The sequence below is a fragment of the Hyperolius riggenbachi genome, chromosome 12, assembly GCF_040937935.1.
Source record: "Hyperolius riggenbachi isolate aHypRig1 chromosome 12, aHypRig1.pri, whole genome shotgun sequence".
NCBI classification, from domain to species: domain Eukaryota; kingdom Metazoa; phylum Chordata; class Amphibia; order Anura; family Hyperoliidae; genus Hyperolius; species Hyperolius riggenbachi.
In genome coordinates, this window is record NC_090657.1 from 159780024 (window position 1) to 159798346 (window position 18323).

At 43.7% G+C, this 18323-nt stretch overlaps 2 protein-coding genes across 28 annotated transcripts in view; one reads left to right on the plus strand and one right to left on the minus strand.

The window, feature by feature from the left end:
• The window catches only part of GATA5 (GATA binding protein 5), a 2064317-nt gene that overhangs the window by 79583 nt on the left and 1966411 nt on the right, over positions 1–18323 (plus strand). The window lies entirely within an intron of this gene.
• The window catches only part of LOC137541556 (opioid growth factor receptor-like protein 1), an 84561-nt gene that overhangs the window by 61582 nt on the left and 4656 nt on the right, over positions 1–18323 (minus strand). For both annotated transcript variants that reach the window (XM_068262894.1, XM_068262893.1), the window contains exon 2: positions 13567–13714. In XM_068262894.1, the coding sequence (XP_068118995.1) occupies positions 13567–13677 (111 nt within the window). In that variant the 5' untranslated portion in view covers positions 13678–13714. The remainder of the gene's footprint in view (positions 1–13566; positions 13715–18323) is intronic.

The following is an 18323-nucleotide window of genomic DNA, read 5'->3' on the forward strand; positions in this document are numbered from 1 at the left end:
CCCTCGTGCCCAGATTCCCCTTTTCCCCCCCTCCTGCTCATGGCCTCTGTGGAAAGCCTTTTTGACACCCCTCTAGCTGTCAGTCACGCGGTGCACCACGCCCCCTGGCGCCTAATGGACGGAATGCTCCTGGTGATTTTCATTCCAGTCACTGGAATATATGGCGTCCTGGCGCAGGGTTTTTCAGTGCACCCTGCTGCTGCACAAATTCAGGGTGGGGCGCGGGTTCTCGGGTAAATATTATTCCCCCTCTGAGTCGTCGCAACTCAGAGGGGGGTGTAATTCGGGGACCAGAAATATCCCAGAAATACCCCGGCTGCGGACAAAAGCATTACTGCTATAGCCGTGCCAAGCTTCGGTGCTGCGCAACTCAAGGCGGGCGTTGAAAAGCCCTGCTTCACAATTATTGCTGGGAAAATGCCTACATGTAGAAGGTTAGCGATCAAAAATCGAAAAATACTAATTATTGGAATAATTAAAGAAAACCTGTACAAAAAAAAAAAAACTAAAAAAAAAAAAAATCCCTGGTGGGTACTTACCTTGGGAGGGGGAAGCCTCAGGGTCCAAATTACACTTCCCCCATCGCAGTAGCTCCAGGCGATGCAGCGCTGGCTCCCCCGAAGTGTCCCGCAATCCTCCCCCGACAAGCCTGACAAGGCTTGATACATTTACCTTGCCGGAATCCAGCGCAAGCGCACTAGCGGATTTTCCTTGGGGTTAGGTGGAAATAGGCAAATCCGATCAGATCTGCTCTACTGCACAGCGCCTCCCCAATCCCCCCCCCCCGAAACACCCCGTGCACAGCCTGGCCAATCAGTGCCTAGCAGCGCTGAGGGGTGGATTGGGACTCCCTCTGACGCACGACGTCAATGACGTTGACGTCATCACGATCGTCGCCATGGCGACGGGGGAAGCCAAACAGGAAATCCCGTTCTGAACAGGATTTCCTGTTTGCTCTGATCGCCGGAGGCGATCGTAAGGAGTGGCGGGATGCCGCTGCTCAGCGGCTATCATGTAGCTAGCGCTAGGCTAGCTACATGATTTAAAAAAAAAAAAAATTTAAATAATGCTGCGCAGCCACCCTGGCGCAATCAATAGAACGCCAGGGTGGTTAAACTTTAATTTTCTCTGGAGTTGCCTTAGTAAATAATGCCCACTATGTGCTTGTTAGCATATTGGCATTTGCAGCCATCTTTCAAGAGACTGTTGTACCTTGATAATTTCTTCCTCTCAAAAAAACGCTATAAATCTATGTGTAATTACATTTTTTTCAAAACAAAAACAGCAATTTAAGAAAAAAAAAAATCAAAGTTATCTTGCACAAAACGCTTACCCCTCTGACGGCTCGTTCACACTAAGGGCATTTATGCCCTTTTTTTAAGCGCAGGCGATTTTCAAAATCGTCCTCAAAATGCTTGTGCAATGAACCTTCTATGAGAAGGTTCATATTAGCGCGTTGCACCCGTTTTGCGGTCGGCAAAAACGCTGCCTGTACCATCTTTGAGTGGAGTGCCGGTTTTCAGTGAACAGCACACAGCTGTTTTTTAGGTGTAAATGAGGCCTGAAAGTTTAATTTGGGATCAGAATGGGTTCTTGTCATACAGCCCCCCTGCAATCTCCACCCCCACTCCATTCCGTTCTCGTGTCCTTCTGCGTTTGCCGGTTTTATAAGTTTTCTTTTGGTTCCCGGCGATTACCTGCACGCTGTGTTTTTTTTTTTTTTTTTTGTGAACCGCTTTTCTAAGTGGCTTTGCTGAACGATTGCGTTTTTTTCACTCTGACATCAGTCAGGAAGTGAACTCTGATCCGAGAGATAATAAATAAAATGGCTATCATTCATAAAAGTGTGTTCGGTAAAAAAAATCTGGGTGGGAAAATACCGCATTCTGTATTTTAGACTTCTGTGTGCTCATTCATAAACATTTTCACAGCTGCCTTTGAAGTTCGGTAAATTACCGCAGCCCATTGAGCGGTACAGCAGAAGTGTGGTTACCTCTTTTTTGTTACAAGCTGTAACTATGGTTCCCTGCACAGACTCACACAGACTTCGGCTCCCTGCACTGACTCGAACAGACTGACTCACACAGACTTCGGCTCCCTGCACAGACTCGCAGAGAGAGACTTCAGCTCCCTGCACAGACTCGAACAGACTGACTCACACAGACTTTTTCTCCCTGCATAGCCTACTTTGCATGCTTATCGTCTCCTCCAAGCAAGCGGTATTCTCCATCCCAATACCGCCTGCTCTAATCTTTAAGAATTGACATTTAGTGACGTGTTGAGATAATCACAGCACAAGTTGGTAATTTACCTCACTGCTCGGTAATTTGAGCTTTTCATGCGGTAACAGCTTTTATGAATTTACATTTTGCTAAGTGCTCGGTAAAGTCCACTGTTTTCAGCATTACTGCATGCGGGAATGCTTTATGAATGATAGCTAATGTATTTATTCTTAAAAACGCTCACGCAATTGCTGCACAAAGTGATTTTGTGAGCATTTGCGTTTTTCCTTTACCTTCCATTGAGGCAAAATCACCTCAAAAATGACCCATGCACCACTTTTCTGAGCGGATCGGAAACTAACCACTCAGATGTGAACTCTCTTAGAGAAGTATGGTGTAGCCGCTTTCAGGGCGTTTTTTGAAAAAACATCCGCACTTAAATTTGGCCAAAAACACCTCTAGTGTGAATGAGCTCTGAATGTGCTTTGCTAAAGTTCTAAGCAACAGAAAAAAGATAGTCCCTAGGTATATCAAATACCAAAGTTCATTATAGGGCAGCACGGTGGCATAGCGGTTAGCGCTCTCGCCTTGCAGCGCTGTTTTCCCGCTTCGAATCCCAGCCAGGTCAACATCTGCAAGGAGTTTGTATGTTCTCCCCGTGTCTGTGTGGGTTTCCTGCAGGCACTCCGGTTTCCTCCCACATCCCAAAAACATACAGTTAAGTTAATTGGCTTCCCACCTAAAATTGTCCCTAGACTACGATACATACACTGCACGATGTAGACATATGACTATAGTAGGGACTAGATTGTGAGCTCCTCCGAGGGACAGTTAGTAACAAGACAATATACTCTGTACAGCGCCGTGGAAGATGTTGGCGCTATATAAATACTAAATAATTATAATATTATTATTCATATTATTATTATACTAAGCCCTTTTCCTTTGCCCCCTCATCAACCAGCTATCTAGTCATCCATTATGAAGTCTGGTTAAAATGTGCAGTTCCTGCGCCACTTACAGTCAGCAGCTGAATGGACAAGGTATCCCTTAACACCATAAATATATAAAAACTTATGTCCACAGCGCTAGTTCAAAAAGTAGTAAACTTTTATTGCACACAATATGGACAGCTTGAATAAAATTGATTTTAAGCTAAAAATAGCACCTGTCCCCTTAAAACTAATTGCCACCTCACACATGCAATTCACTCACACTCACTGCAGTGAGACATGCAAAACAAAAAGGATTAAATGGGATCCCAGTAAAAAATCAAAATAATCCACTGCAAGATTCACTTTACCACATATGAATTGATTCCTCTCGTTATAGGGAGATGTAAAGCCTCATATATAGCTGCTATTCACTCGTATAGTGTTGTATTGCAATGTCTGTATAGATCACATTAAAACAATGCGTGATGCATAACTAGTATTCATCAGCAGACTTCATAAGTGATAACTGTATGGCTTATTGTAGTTCAACAGTCCAAGGGCAAATCCACATTTACATTACCCGTCCGACCGCAGGTTGGTGGGTATCCCACTATAGATGCTTGTCGCTTTCTCCTCCACAGTGGGGATAAGATCGCTCACAGTGTATCAAGGGTGGCGCTTGCAGATTGAGATAATGCTGCCGCGTATTGGCATCTAGGAAGTGCTGCGTTCCACGCTGGTTAGGGCACTCCTCCTTCCTTCCGGTGACGTCACCACATTCCTGATGATTACTTTTCAAGGGGTACGCCACTCTTAGTCACAGCTATCCATCACTGCCCTTTGCCTGCTTGTAAACACTTATCCTGCGTGTTGTCTCCTCCTCTCTTTCACTGTCATAGCAACCAACACAGCGTAATCTGCTTCTCATGCAATCTTATGCAACCTCATAATTCCGCATTGCAAATACCAATCATGTGGAAAATATTCATGTTTCATATCCCTTATTGTAAAGAAACATATCAAATTGGACAGTTTACTTTTAAAAAACGAAAAAAATATATCAAATATGAAAAACATAAAAATCCAAAAAGGATAAAATAAATGAACTCGCACAGTTCATATATAGGAGACTCCTATGCCAATCAGCTCCACAATCCAAAGTCTCTAAGACCGATCAGTCAGTATTGACCCTTCCCAATGATTGCTCTCTCATGGGGAAAGAAAAAATAAGAAATGTCTGTTGTAAGATGGATAGAATGCATAACCGCTTCTGTTTCTTGCAAATGGGTGAAATCAATTGTCATTTACAAAGTCAGCCTAAGAGGGCCAAGGGTATCATATAGTTCTTCCGTGCAGTACCAGCCCATGTATCTGAAAGGACTGACCAGAGATTGGATCCACCTCTACAAAAAAAAAAAAAAAAAAAAAAAAAATTGGGTTATTTTTTTTCCTTGTGTAATAAAGAATCGACTTTGTCCACTAGAAAAAGGTCCATAAGAACGTCTTTGACATGTTGTATATTAGGAATGGTAGGATGAATCCACCTGTTAAGTATTGCTTTCTTAGCTGCCGCTAAGATAAAGTGTAATATATCAGGATACTTGGGTGTTTTGGAAGTTGATTGAGATGAAGTAGCAGGGGGATTAGAGTTGTTGTGAAAAAGATAAAGCAGGGGTTCTTTAACATGAGTACCACATTTTAGGCGTTGGAGGAGGCGAGATACTTGGTCCCAAAACTGTGCTATTTTTGGGCATAACCACATGCAATGAACCATATCAGCATTTGGTTGACCACACTTAGGGCATTCTCGAGAGTAATTCCAGGGAGGGGTTTTGTAATGGATATTAAATGCATATTTCGCATGATGTAAGAATAGTAAAGGAGATTCTCTCCAGGACTCATTAATGATTAGACCATAGTATGTCTGTATACCTTCTAGAATCTTCTCTTCCAAATTGAGAATATCAACATATTTTCATATTAAAAAAGGGCCAATTTGGAAGCTTAAGGACAAGTTCACAGTGGGACGTTAAAGTCGCGCGTTAAAACAGCATTTAACGCAGAATAACTCACTGCAATGAAAAATCAATGCCCTGTTCACAGTGCACACGTTGCGTTAGTGTCCAACGCTGCACGTTAAGTAAAAGTACTGCATGCAGTGCGTTATACACGTTATTAGCTGCGTTGGACTGTTTGCACATGCTCAGTAATGACTTGGAAGCATACTTTTCATTGCCTGTATTTTTTACTGTATCTGCTGTATGCAACAGTAATGCTGCGTTGCCACTTTTTGGGCGCGTTGCGTTGTAAGGTTGCGGTGCGACTTTAACGTGGCATCAAAACGCAACGTCCCACTGTGAATCTAGCCTGAATGTTTTGGAGAACTAAATGAAGTGTGGACAGAGAAAGTATCCCGCCTCCAGGTCTTATAAATAAGTCAAATGAAGTAATGGTATCTAAACAAGATGTATCTGTAAGATGTTTATGGACATAAGATCTGATCTGGCCATACATCAAGAAATCAAGTTTAGGTAAATTTCAAACATGGGCAAGTTTGTGGAAACGAAACCATCTAGATTTGGACATTTCAAAGAGTGACTGAGTTTATATAGACCCAGTTCCTCCCACCTAAGGAAGACTCCTTGTTGCATGCCAGGTTCAAAGGCTGGGGTATCCCAGAGTGGCATGTACTTGGAAACCCTCCAAGGTAGGTGGAATAGTTTTCTAGTTTCCTTCCATGTAATGATTTTATGGAATTGAATACCTAGGTAAGTAATAGGTTCCTTGGTAACTTGTATGTCCAAGATATTGTTTGTGATTGTAGGTGGAGCTCTATTAGATTGATATAGAAATTCACTTTTAGATTTATTAATCCGGAAACCAGATTCTTGACCTATATCCTGTATTAGTTTAAAAATCTTAGGGACTTGTTCTTCGGGATTGTCTAGGAATAGAATTATATCAGCAGCAAAAAGAGTTTGAGTGATCTGCACCTCCCCTAGTGAAATGCCTCCAATCAGTTTGTCCAATAATCTAGCTAAGGGTTCAAGGGTGATATTAAATAGAAGGGGGGATAGGGGGCATATTTGTGAGTGCCTCTTTGCAGTGAGAAAGGGGAGGATAGGAATCCAGGGGTATATATACGAGCTTTGGGAGAATAATACATTGATCTATATAGATTCATGAAATTACCGGAGAATCCCATTTTTTGAAGAACAAGGTCCAACCATTTCCAAGTTACCTCATCAAAAGCTTTGTGTGCATCGAACAATAGGACTGCACTTTTTTGGTGTGTCACCGGGTAAGCTTTAACTTGCTCAAGAACAGTAAAGAGTTTTCTAATGTTGGAAACAGCTGAAAGCCCCTGTATAAAACCAACTTGGTTGAGGTGGATTCATTTGGGCATATAGGGGGCTAGTCTATTGGCAATCAGCTTTGTTAGGATTTTAAGGTCCTGGTTTATGAGAGATATGGGACGATAAGATTCGGCTTTGGTAGTGTACTTGTTCTTCTTAAAGATCAATTTAATGTAGGTCTCATTGGCAGAAGGTATAAATCTGCTTTCTCTGAGGATCTGGTCATATACACTAACAAGGGAGGGGGATAGATCTTTTGGAGAATTTTTTAAAACTCAGAGGATAGCCCATCGGGGCCTGGCGCTTTGTTATTAGCTAGATTTTTAATTACAGAAGTAATTTCTGAGGCTGCAACCGGGGGAGCATTACGATCATCTAGTTCATCTTGGCTAAGGGTTTTAAGGGGGATCTTATCTAACCAGGACAAACTACGATTTTCATCGCAGGAAGTGGAATATAAATTTATCAAAGAATTCCGCTAAGATATCATTTATATCTTTGGGATGATGTTGGAGTTTGCCCTGTTCATTTTGTAGCATGGAGATGGGAGTGGGAGTAAATCTGCCCTTTGCTAAAGTTGCCAGAAATTTTCCGGCTTTGTTACCAAACTTGAAAAATTGAAGGGCCTGATAAGGTTTAGTAAAAGTTTCTCTCATTTTCATCCATTTATCTGTCAAGGATTTGGCTTTCAGCCATTGGGTTCTAAGTTGGGGGGAGGGAGATTGTTTGTACTGTATGTAGGCCTGTCTCGTGAGTTGAAGTTGTTGATTATATTTTTGAAACGTTAACGTTTTTTGGAGGTAGTGTGGGCTAAAATTCAACCTTTGAGTACTGCTTTGGCAGTATCCCAAAACAAGTGAGGATCTTTTTGATGTTGGGAATTGTCTTCTTTAAATTCAAACCACCATGATTGGAGCAAGGAATGGAATTCCTTGTCACTATACAAGTGGGAGGGAAAGCACCATAAAGAGTCATATCCTCTAGGTGTGTGGTCTAGTAGGCAGATGGATATAGGAGAGTGATCGGATATGACGAGATCCAAAATGTCAGCGGACTCTAATCTGGAGCATAGAGGGGTTGTAATAAATAGTCTATCCTTGAGAAGGATTCATGTGAGGAGGAGTAGAAGGAGTACTCCCTGTCATAGGGGTGAAGATATCTCCAGGCATCTTGCAGGGATAGAGAGGTAGCAAATTCAGACAAAGCAGTAGGCTTAGCTGAATTGGTCACTGTTTTAGAAGCATTATGTTTTCTATCTTCAAGCGTGTGCTTAACTTCATTGAAATCTCCTATAATAAGTTGTTGAGGATTGGCAGATAGTATATAGGACTGAATATGTTGAAAGCAAGTAGTTTTGCCTTCATGAGGACCGTTCAAAATTGAATTTTGTCAATGGATCATCAGGCAAATTGATTCTGATCACCACACATCTACCCTCAGTGTCATTAAAGATATGGTCAACTGAAGACTTGACTTGCTTACTGATTAATATAAGGACTCCAGCTTTTTTATTGATGGCAGGGGAACCAATGCATTTAGAGACCGATTTCTTATTCATGAATTGCATTTCTTGAGCGCCCAGGTGAGTCTCCTGTAAAAGAGCAACGCCAGCATTAATATGCTTAAGATGTCTTAGAACTTGTGCTCGTTTTACAGGTGACCTCAAACCCTTGACATTCCATGAAACTACTTTCATAATACAATTAATTTAGGAGTCAGTATATGGTGGCGAGCAGTAGCAAAGCCTGAGTAACAGAGAGATATGCATAGCAAATTACAATGTTTTAAATGTATAGGGAGCAGTAAATCCCAGAGAGAGCAATAAAAAAACAAAAATGAGAAAAAAAGAAAAAACAAATGCTCCAACAGTTTGAAAATGATCCATTACAAAAAGAAGGAAGAATATACTGTGGGCGGTAGGTAGATTGTAGTTGGAGGGAGCAAATCCAACTTTCCATGATCAAAGGTGGAAAAAACAAGAGAAAAACAAAATGGCAAGGACGCCACTTCTTCCCTGTAGCTCCAAAGCATCTTCGCATCCAAAGCCAAAAAGACACAGACCGCGGCAGGAGAATTGGACCAAAAATGGGAAAGCAGAATCAAGCAGGATCATCTCTTGAAGATTGGGTCGGAGAGGCAGCTTGTCTGTTAGGAGAGGAGAATCTGGAGTGAAGGTAATTATCAGCGTCTCTAGGATTCTTAAAGATGTGAAATGTATCATTATCCTCCATTATTTTGAGAGTAGCAGGGTATAGCAGAGAAAACTTGATTTTCCTTGAGGCCAGAAAGGGGCAGGCTTTAGTGAAGGCCTGACGTCTGAGACACTTCATAGGAGTAGTTGTTAAACAGCCCGATAGGGTTGTCTTGATGCAGTAGTGGTTGATTCATAGATTTAAATGCTCGTAGGATCTTGGCTTTGGCATTATAGTCCAAATAGCGTACCATGACAAGACGTGGAGTATTTAGAGGACCCCGATTTAGGTGGGCCTACTCTGTATGCTCTTTCCACTTTGAAATTACCTTCTAGGGATAGTAACTGGGGAAGAGTAGACTCCCAGAACTCAGGAATCGTGTCAGGGCGGATGATCTCGGGTAGGCCCACCACGCGGAGGTTATTGCGCCTGGATCTATTCTCCAAGTCCTCTATGCGATCATGGAAGATAGACTATTTGGTAAAACAAAACACTAATCACGATTTCGGGAACACCATTGCGGCAAGCGCATGTAAACGCGCTCAAACTATGATCTGGAGAGGGGGGCAATAAAGATTCTCCAGGAAATTTCTTCCACCCTAGTTTTAAAGATAAGAAGAGGAACAGATCCCCCCGTAAACTCATTAGGACCCATTCACATTCCTGCATCTAGCCTGAGGGGAGTTAGAGAGTTAGAGAGAGTGACTTAATTCACCTTGATATGAAGGAATAAGTCATTCAGACATTTTACTAAATTAATTAGTTTTCTGTCGAGGCTAGCCATTACAAAATTAGCAGACCATAATTAGTAATGATTTGTGTGTGGTAGAACCAATCAGAATGTTCCTACCATTATCCGAAAACAAGCAACAGTGTGATTTGCCTCAGGATACCCCAAGATGCACATGTTTGGTATCTGTGTGACACAGAGAACGCTAGAAGCGCGCCCGTGTCACTCGCTGCAGGTTTTGGTCGGCTGTTGCCGAGCTATGATCATTCCAGTTATTGCCTATTCTTTCTGCTTGTCATGACAAAGGGTGGGAGAAGGTATACAACACCCATCTCCTTTTACAACTCCGCCCTCTGGCAGAGGAAGAGTTAAAACCAACAATGCTGGACAGAGAGGGGAGTCTTTTGCCCAGCCATCCTGTACCATCACGGATTTGGGCTGGATGATAAAAGGATTAATACCTATTCCGCAGAACTTTCCAGAATTGGAGTACAAATCTTCTGTGGGACTTACCGCAAAGGACACGGCAACTTGACAAACTGCTCAGACTGTAATCAGCTTATTATCTTCATATTGAACCCTTATTATTTCTGTATCCATTTGTTTCTATTGCTATATTTTGTTCTGCATTATTTCTTTAAAGGGAAGGTTCAGGGAGGGGATTCAAAAAATAAAAATAAATTTCCACTTACCTGGGGCTTCCTCCAGCCCGTGGCAGGCAGGAGGTGCCCTCGCCGCCGCTCCGCAGGCTCCCGGTGGTCTCCGGTGCCCGACCCGACCTGGCCAGGCCGGCTGCCAGGTCGGGCTCCTCTGCGCTCCATTTCCTGGGACTTCTGCGTCCCACGACGGCGCGCTGACGTCATCGGACGTCCCCCCGGCTGTACTGCGCATGCGCAGTAGTTTTGCGCATGCGCAGTACAGCCGGGCGGACGTCCGATGACGTCAGCGCGCCGTCGTGGGACGCAGAAGTCCCAGGAAATGGAGCGCAGAGGAGCCCGACCTGGCAGCCGGCCTGGCCAGGTCGGGTACCGGAGACCACCGGGAGCCTGCGGAGCGGCGGCGAGGGCACCTCCTGCCTGCCACGGGCTGGAGAAAGCCCCAGGTAAGTGGAAATTTATTTTTATTTTTTGAATCCCCTCCCTGAACCTTCCCTTTAAATAAACGATTTAAAAATAGTTCGTCTAAGTGCTGTTCTGAAACAAATCTCCGCCAAAAGAATTCACATCTTCAGAGAGACATGTTACCATAACTGTTTTGATATTAAATATTGTTAGTTTTGCTATCTCTAGAAAGGTTGTCAAATTAACCCTTTTTCCTACAGGATTTAGCTAGAGTTAGAATTAGCGCATTCGCACGCTTTTATTTCGGATTGGTGGCAGCGACCTGGCCTCTATATGAGAGCACAGATTGTATCGATTGTATATACAATCGAAATTGGACTGTGTGTGGACTCACCAACCAATCCAAAAGGTTACTTTGCCTGCAGTTCTGACTGTCTTCAGGATTCCCTCAGGGTCTGAGGCTTTATGGTAAACTGCAGCAAAGGGAACAGGAATTGGTGGGTGACTGCGCATACGTCACAAACGCTTTGTCTAGGTACCCTTCAAATTGTTCAATGCGGTGGTCCGCATCATCTAGCCTGGCAGAGTGTTTCTGTAATTATTTGGTGATAGAGGTTAGTGACTTAGAGACTGCTTTCCCCACTGCGGCCTCTAGATCTGGAGCTTCATCATTTCTTTGGCCAGGGCTTTATAGTTCAGGGGCGGCGGGGCTCTCTTACCATCTTCCGAGGATGCGTCGGAGTCCTCTCCCCAGCCAGGTTGTGATGCCTGAGAGTCAGTCCGAGAGCCGCGTCTCCCTGTTCCAGGCGCCATCTTGCCTCGTGGTGTTTGCTGCGATGGATCTCCTTGCGTGTTAGCAGAGCGAGTGAGATACCGGTTTATTAATGATATCTCCACGATCAGAAGATTGTAGGCCAATCGGGTGTAGGAATGGGTTTTTTCACCGCCTCGGGCTGGTCAGCTTTGCGAAGCTCCGCTACTTGCTTCCTCCCATACAGGCGCCGGAATCGGAAGTCTGAGTTATCTTTATGGGACAGCAAGTTTAGGCCTCTTGCGCACTACATGCGATTCCAATTTTTAATACGATCCTATTTTTTATTCTGATTAACCACTTCAGGACCACAGGCTTACATAAACACCCCCCCCCCCCCCCCCCAGGCCATTTTTTACAATACAGTGCTATGCAGCTTTCACAGCCTGCTGCACAGCCATACAACTCAGCAAACAAATGAATCCAACCTCCTTTTCTTGTCCTTAATAGGACACTCTTTAGGAGGTCTTTGATCGCTGCTGCGATCTCTTCCCTCCCTCCTTCCTCTCTCCCCCCTTTGCCATTCTAAATTGCCATAGGATGGCAATCAGCATGCCTATGAGAGGATACGCATTAGGCGCCACACTGAGGGACAGCAGAGTGTCCCCCGTACAGCGCTGCAGGAGATCGCAGCGCTGTACAAGTGTAAACAAATGAGATTTCTTTCCCCGTTCGGTGGAAAACAGTCTGCTAGCCGCGATCACGACTAGCAGGCAGGGAACGATTGCACATGCGCGCGTATTCCCTGGTAAAGATCGACGCCAATCGGCGTTAGGTGGTCCTGGGGCTGCCGCCGCGTTCACGCCCATCGCTGTGATGCGGTCGTTAGGTAGTTTAAAAACGTAGCAGCATGCAATACTTATTTTAAGCAGATCGGAATTTTTTTTTTTTTTTCCCCGGAATCGCATGTAGTGTGCAAGAGGCCTTACACTGCAATACAAGCTGTAAACTGACTACATTGCATCAAAGGATCGTATCTTCATTGTTGTCCCATGAAAAGATATAATAAAATATTTACAACAATATTTACATATATAATAAAATATTTACAACACAATAATAATATCGTAGGACATAAGACTATACTGTAACTATGGTAGGGATTAGATTGGGAGCTCCTCTGACGACAGTCAGTGACATGACTATGTACACTGTAAAGTGCTGCAGATGGTGTCCACGCTTTATAAATACATAAATTCTCTCTTTCTGTCTCTCCATGCACTTCAGAAAACAAGTTTTTTTTTGTAAAAAACATAAAAAAAAAAAATCAGTTCTCGAGGATTGATCTATTATTTGGTGTCCCTGTGATCAACTTCTAGTTAAGCCTATAACATCCAATGATTCATTGATTCTTGAAGCTGGACTGTAGAGATTATAGTTGTTAGTTGAATGGTTGCTGCGGCGACAGAGAAAGTTTATCTTCACCACACCTTCCATACATCAGACCATTCAACATGTGCAGGAGATCCTACATTACACACGAGTTACAGATTGTCCAGCTCAAGGGGAACCAGACCTCCTAGGAGTGTTTAAGGGGCTAAAAAGGACCACAAAGCCTCCTTACTGAAATACTATGCAAAGCAGAAGTTTGCCTTCCAGTGGTTCTGGAGGTGTGTTTATCTATCAGGGACATAAAGAGATGATTCGCATATTTCAGCAGTGATGCATTGTGGGAGAGCTCATGCTCACGCCGACCTGAATAATAGCAAATACCTTCTGTTTTAAAGAGACTCTGAAGCGAGAATAAATCTCGCTTCAGAGCTCATAGTTAGCAGGGGCATGTGTGCCCCTGCTTAAACGCCGCTATCCCACGGCTAAACGGGGGTCCCTTCACCCCCAAACCCACCCCCGCAAGACTTGATCGCAAAGTTGGTCGTGAAATATCTCTTCCTGGAGGCAGGGCTAACGGCTGCAGCCCTGCCTCTAGTCGCATCTATCAGACGCGCATCGCCGCCTCTCCCCCGCCCCTCTCAGTGAAGGAAGACTGAGAGGGGCGGGGGAGAGGAGGAGATACGCGCTGACAGACGCGCGTGGGGGAGGGCTGCGGCAGTTAGCCCTGCCCCAATGCGGAAGCACTCCCCGGCTGCACGGAGGGGATTTGGGGGTGAAGGGACCCCGTTAAGCCGCGGGATAGCTGTGTTTTAGCAGGGGCACACATGCCCCTGCTATCTATGAGGTCTGAAGCGAGATTTATTCTCGCTTCAGACTCTCTTTAAGAAGCTGCTATGCATTACATACATGAGTGGGTGGGTTTCACACCTTAAATCTTGTGTCTTTCTGTATTTTCTCATTGGTTTTTGGTTCCTCATCATCTTCCCAAGTGGAATCATATTCATTGTCCCACGGCTTGTCACTGTAATACGAGGACATCTGAATCTGGAATGATGTATCTCACAATAACTGGTCACTGTAAAAAAAAAAAAAAAAAAAAACACTTTAGGACACAATGTAATAAAGCATCATATTTTCTACATCTCACACCAACAAAAGCTTGTCAGGTCCCTTTAGAGCGGGGATGTCAAACCGGTCCTTCGAGGGCTGGGGTCCTCACACATTTTTGACACAACTCAAATAAATTGATGGGTCTGAATCAGGAAAGTTGTGGTCCATCAGGTAAAACACATTTCTCTTTCTCAGTCCATCCTTAGCACTGGCATGGATCTGGCCCTCCAGACCTGGAGTTCACCACCTGTGCTTTAGAGCAGGTCACTTTTTCAGCCTGCAAACTGCTCTGAAATTATGAATTAAAAATTATCTACCAAGCATAATCTACCAGATGCAGCCTTTGTGTGTGTGTGTGTGTGGGGGGGGGGGGGCAGAAGGGGGGCCCTGTGCCGAGAGTACCTTCATGCCCGCTGTGCTGGCTGCTCACCTAAAAGCCCCCTTTGGGTTGACTGAAGCTAATCCTGGTCGGCTCAGGCGCTGACCCAGCGGTGATGGCATGATTGACGATCAAGGACGCGTGCCGCTGGGTCATCACCTGTGCAATACCACTAACCCCGCTTACCAGGAAGAGCTTAGGGGGGTGGAGCCTGGAGCTGGAGGGGTATAACATGAGCTGGACTCATCACCAGGATTGTCACAAGTATTGTATCCAGTGGTGCTGTGTGCTAAAACTAATGTAGCCTGTAATTTGCCGACTCCAGTCATCTAGTTTGTAAATTTTGCATGCAAAATGTTTCTGAATCATTAATTCAGTTGGTTAAAGCCTACTAAACCAATACAAGAATAATTACAATACCTAATGTAATCAAATGGCGAATGGTAGTACCATTGGCTGTTTGATTACATTACGTATTGTAATTGTTCTTCTATTGGTTGGCTTAGTGGCCTTTAACAAACAATTTTTTCGAAACAATAATAAAGCATTAGAGGCGAATAAGCCAGTGAGTGTGGTGGTACGGTATATGGCCTACACTTATGGCTCTAGGCCCCGCATATGGCACTCGCCCCAAGCCCCCCGTACTCTAAGGCCACCTCTGAATTTACTTAGGGCCCGTTTCTGCACATAGATTCACATAGCAATGTATTACAATGGGCCGGTTTCCACTGCATCGAGAATTCACACGCAGAAAAAAAATCTGGAAAACACGGATAAAGAATTTCGGATGCCTCATGCGTTTGTGTGTCAATAGAGGCAAAACACACAAAATTAACCCTTTGAAAATGAGCTTTTACGCATGCAAAAAACGGACGCATACGCATGTGATGACACATCCGAAAAATAGCATGCAAATTTACATGCTTGTAGTGGAAACGAACCCTTACAGATGCAAACCACAACTGCAGCACATGCACACCAGCAGTCCATCAATGATTACCACAAGCCCCCAGTCAATTAGATGATTATCATAGACTCCTCCTCAGCTAGGGCTGGCTCACACTGCGACGCAAATGCAGTGGAAATGGAGAGGAATGTGCAGCATCCGCACTATTCACATTGAAATCCGTCCGCATCTCCACCAGTCCACCTTACCATCAGCCGTAATGTCCACTGCTTTTTTTTTCTGTAGTGTGAATGGGGAACTAAGCCAAATACAGTAGAACAGTGCTTGGCATAACAGAGTCACAACATCGTGCCTAGCCAGGACACTATTTGCACGGAGTTCGTATGTTCTCCCCGTGTCCTTGTGGGTTTTCCTCCCACATCTCAAAAACATACAGAATATATATCACCCTAGACTACTATTGTGAGCCCATCTGAGTTACTGTAGTAACAGGACTGTAAACTGTGTAAAGCGCTGTGTAAGATGTCTGTGCTATATAAATAATAAATACTACATGATAATTGATATGGCTAAATTGTAACATTGTAATCAGGAGTAGCACATAATCAGGCCCAGGACAAGGTTCTCTAGCACCAGAGGTGGAAATTCCAAAGTGCACCCCCCACCCCCAATCAGGAATTTGCCTTTTAATGGGCAGGACTAAACGTGTCTTATCGTAGCACTTACTTGTGTTGCAGAATAATTCTTTTTTTTTTTGGTTCAAACACTGTCTAATAAAAAGTTACGGATTCTGCACAACCATCAACACGAAAAAAAAAAAAAGATGAAAAAATACAATCATTAATAATCATACGTAAAACACAGGTGTAAACTTACTACATAGAGTAATAAAAAAAAAAAAATAAATAAAAAGAAGAGAAAACGTCGAGACCAAATCTCATAATTCCGGTCCGTGTCCTTGAAATGCAAATCACTCCCCTTCCCTAAAATTATGATCCCCCCAAAAAATTTTTTTTTTTTACAAAATATCAAAGAGAGCACCGGGGGTAAGATCAGCGGACTGAATTCCATCAACACCCACACCCCGTCTAGTTACCCCAATATAAGAGAGGATTTGATCTCTAATCAAATCTGGGTCCACAAAATCACGCGCCACTAACCAATTACCCCAGAGCTTCTCACACTTTGCAGGGGAGCCCCTAGGAGCATAAACCAGTTTCTCAAGCTTTATGGCAACATTCATTTGGCCCACCCATATCGCCAGGGTGGGAGGGTTGTTCTGTTTCCAGCATTGCGAGATTAACTTCCTAGCTATAAATAAAGACCTTATTAATTAATCATGGCTAATTTAACGTGATCAGTGATGCCTCCATCATCAAACGCTCCTAGTACACAAACAGAAACCGTTCTAGGAATAGTCGTTTGATATAATTTATCTATTACATATAGTTTGTGATATAATCACCGTATAAGACTTCCCCTCTTCCAACGCACACCAAATAAAAAAAATTAAAAAAATCATATAGTGGTGCTATGTATGAACAGATACTGGTGCTGTACTGTATGTGGTACCCAGTATATAGGCGATTGGTTGGTTGGATTGGTCAGCTCTCCCTCTCCAGCCGGGCGGATCGCTCAAACCCACTCTTATCAAACGAACGATAGTCTGTACACATGCCCGATTTAGCGGGCGAACGACGGAACGTTCAAACGACCCGTCGTTCGCGGAAATCCGACGTGTGTATGGGCCTTAAAGGTGGCCACACACCATACAATTTTTAAAAAAATCTGTTCAAATTTAAGAATTGCAATAAATTTTTCTGACCGATTGTAACATTTCAAAAATATGACCAATGTACCACACACCTGTGTTCAATTTTTCCCCAATTATGATAAAAATGATTGGAAACTCAGAAAATTGCTAGGCTGTGTATAATAATAAACACACACCATACAATCTTTAGAAAGACTGAAGAAAAATATCTGGCATTCCGGATCAATAAAAAAAAAAAAAAAAATCGAAGAAAACGGGAAATCCAATCGGATTTTTCAGTCGAATGAAAAAAAACGTTTGATTTTTTTGGGAGATCCGATCGTTTTTATCGAATTGCCTTTAAATCGGATCATTTTATTGTATGGTGTGTGGCCACCTTAAGTGGATTGCTCAGCTCTCCTAGTCTACTCAGGTCGACGATGTAGTATGGAAGAATAGATCGCGCTATGCCCATGAAACACGCCTCTTTCACCCTTCTGGTCCACCCTTGTATCCTATTTACCTCCTCCTCTGCCTCTCAGATCTCGCACATGTGCGCCTGCGCCGCTTCACTACAGTCCTCAGCAACGAGATCTGAGAAAAGGTGTAGGTGTGTGTGTGTGTGTGTGTGTGTGTGTGTGTGTGTGTGTGTGTGTGTGTGTGTGTGTGTGTGTGTGTGTGTGTGTGTGTGTGTGTGTGTGTGTGTGTGTGTGTGTGTGTGTGTGTGTGTGTGTGTGTGTGTGTGTGTGTGTGTGTGTGTGTGTGTGTGTGTGTGTGTGTGTGTGTGTGTGTGTGTGTGTGTGTGTGTGTGTTGGATGATATGTTGATATGTTCTGGGGGTCTTGTGTTCCCCCTACTCACCTGGACGGAGCTACAAACAGCAAATCAGATTTCACCCATTCATGTCAATGGAAAAAAATAAAACAGGCTGCCATTCTCAAAGTAATCAAGCCAGAGTCTCCACACGTGGCACAGTTGGTCACTTGGTGACCGAGGTTATAAATCCAGGAAAAGTGGGAAATCAAATTTCAGCCATTAATTTTTAATGGCAAAATGTAAAGTGTAGCCGTTCTTAGACTGTTAATCGCAGGGTTTTCAAACTTGGCACACTTGGTCACTGGGTGAATGAGATTAAGATTCAGGAAAGTGGGTGGTGCCTACAACAGCCAATCAAAATTCACCTATTGATTTTCAAGGGGGATATTTAAACTGCTACCAGTCCTCCACTGTTTATGGCAGAGGCTTTAAACTTGCTACAGTCGGTCATTGGGTGACTGGGGTTCAAATTCACTAAAGGGGTGGGGCCACAAACAGCCGATCAGATTTCCTTGCTGGATAAAATGCTTCCATTCACACATTTTTGATGCCAGGAACCTGAAAGCTCACAAACTTGGTCATTGAGTGACTGTGTGCCAAGGATACAAAAATGGGCAGAGCCAAAAACAAATTTCACTGGTCCAATATATCCTGCGGCCATTCTTACACTGTCAGGGCCCGTTTCCACTGGCCACCGCACGCGGCTGCGAGACACGTGG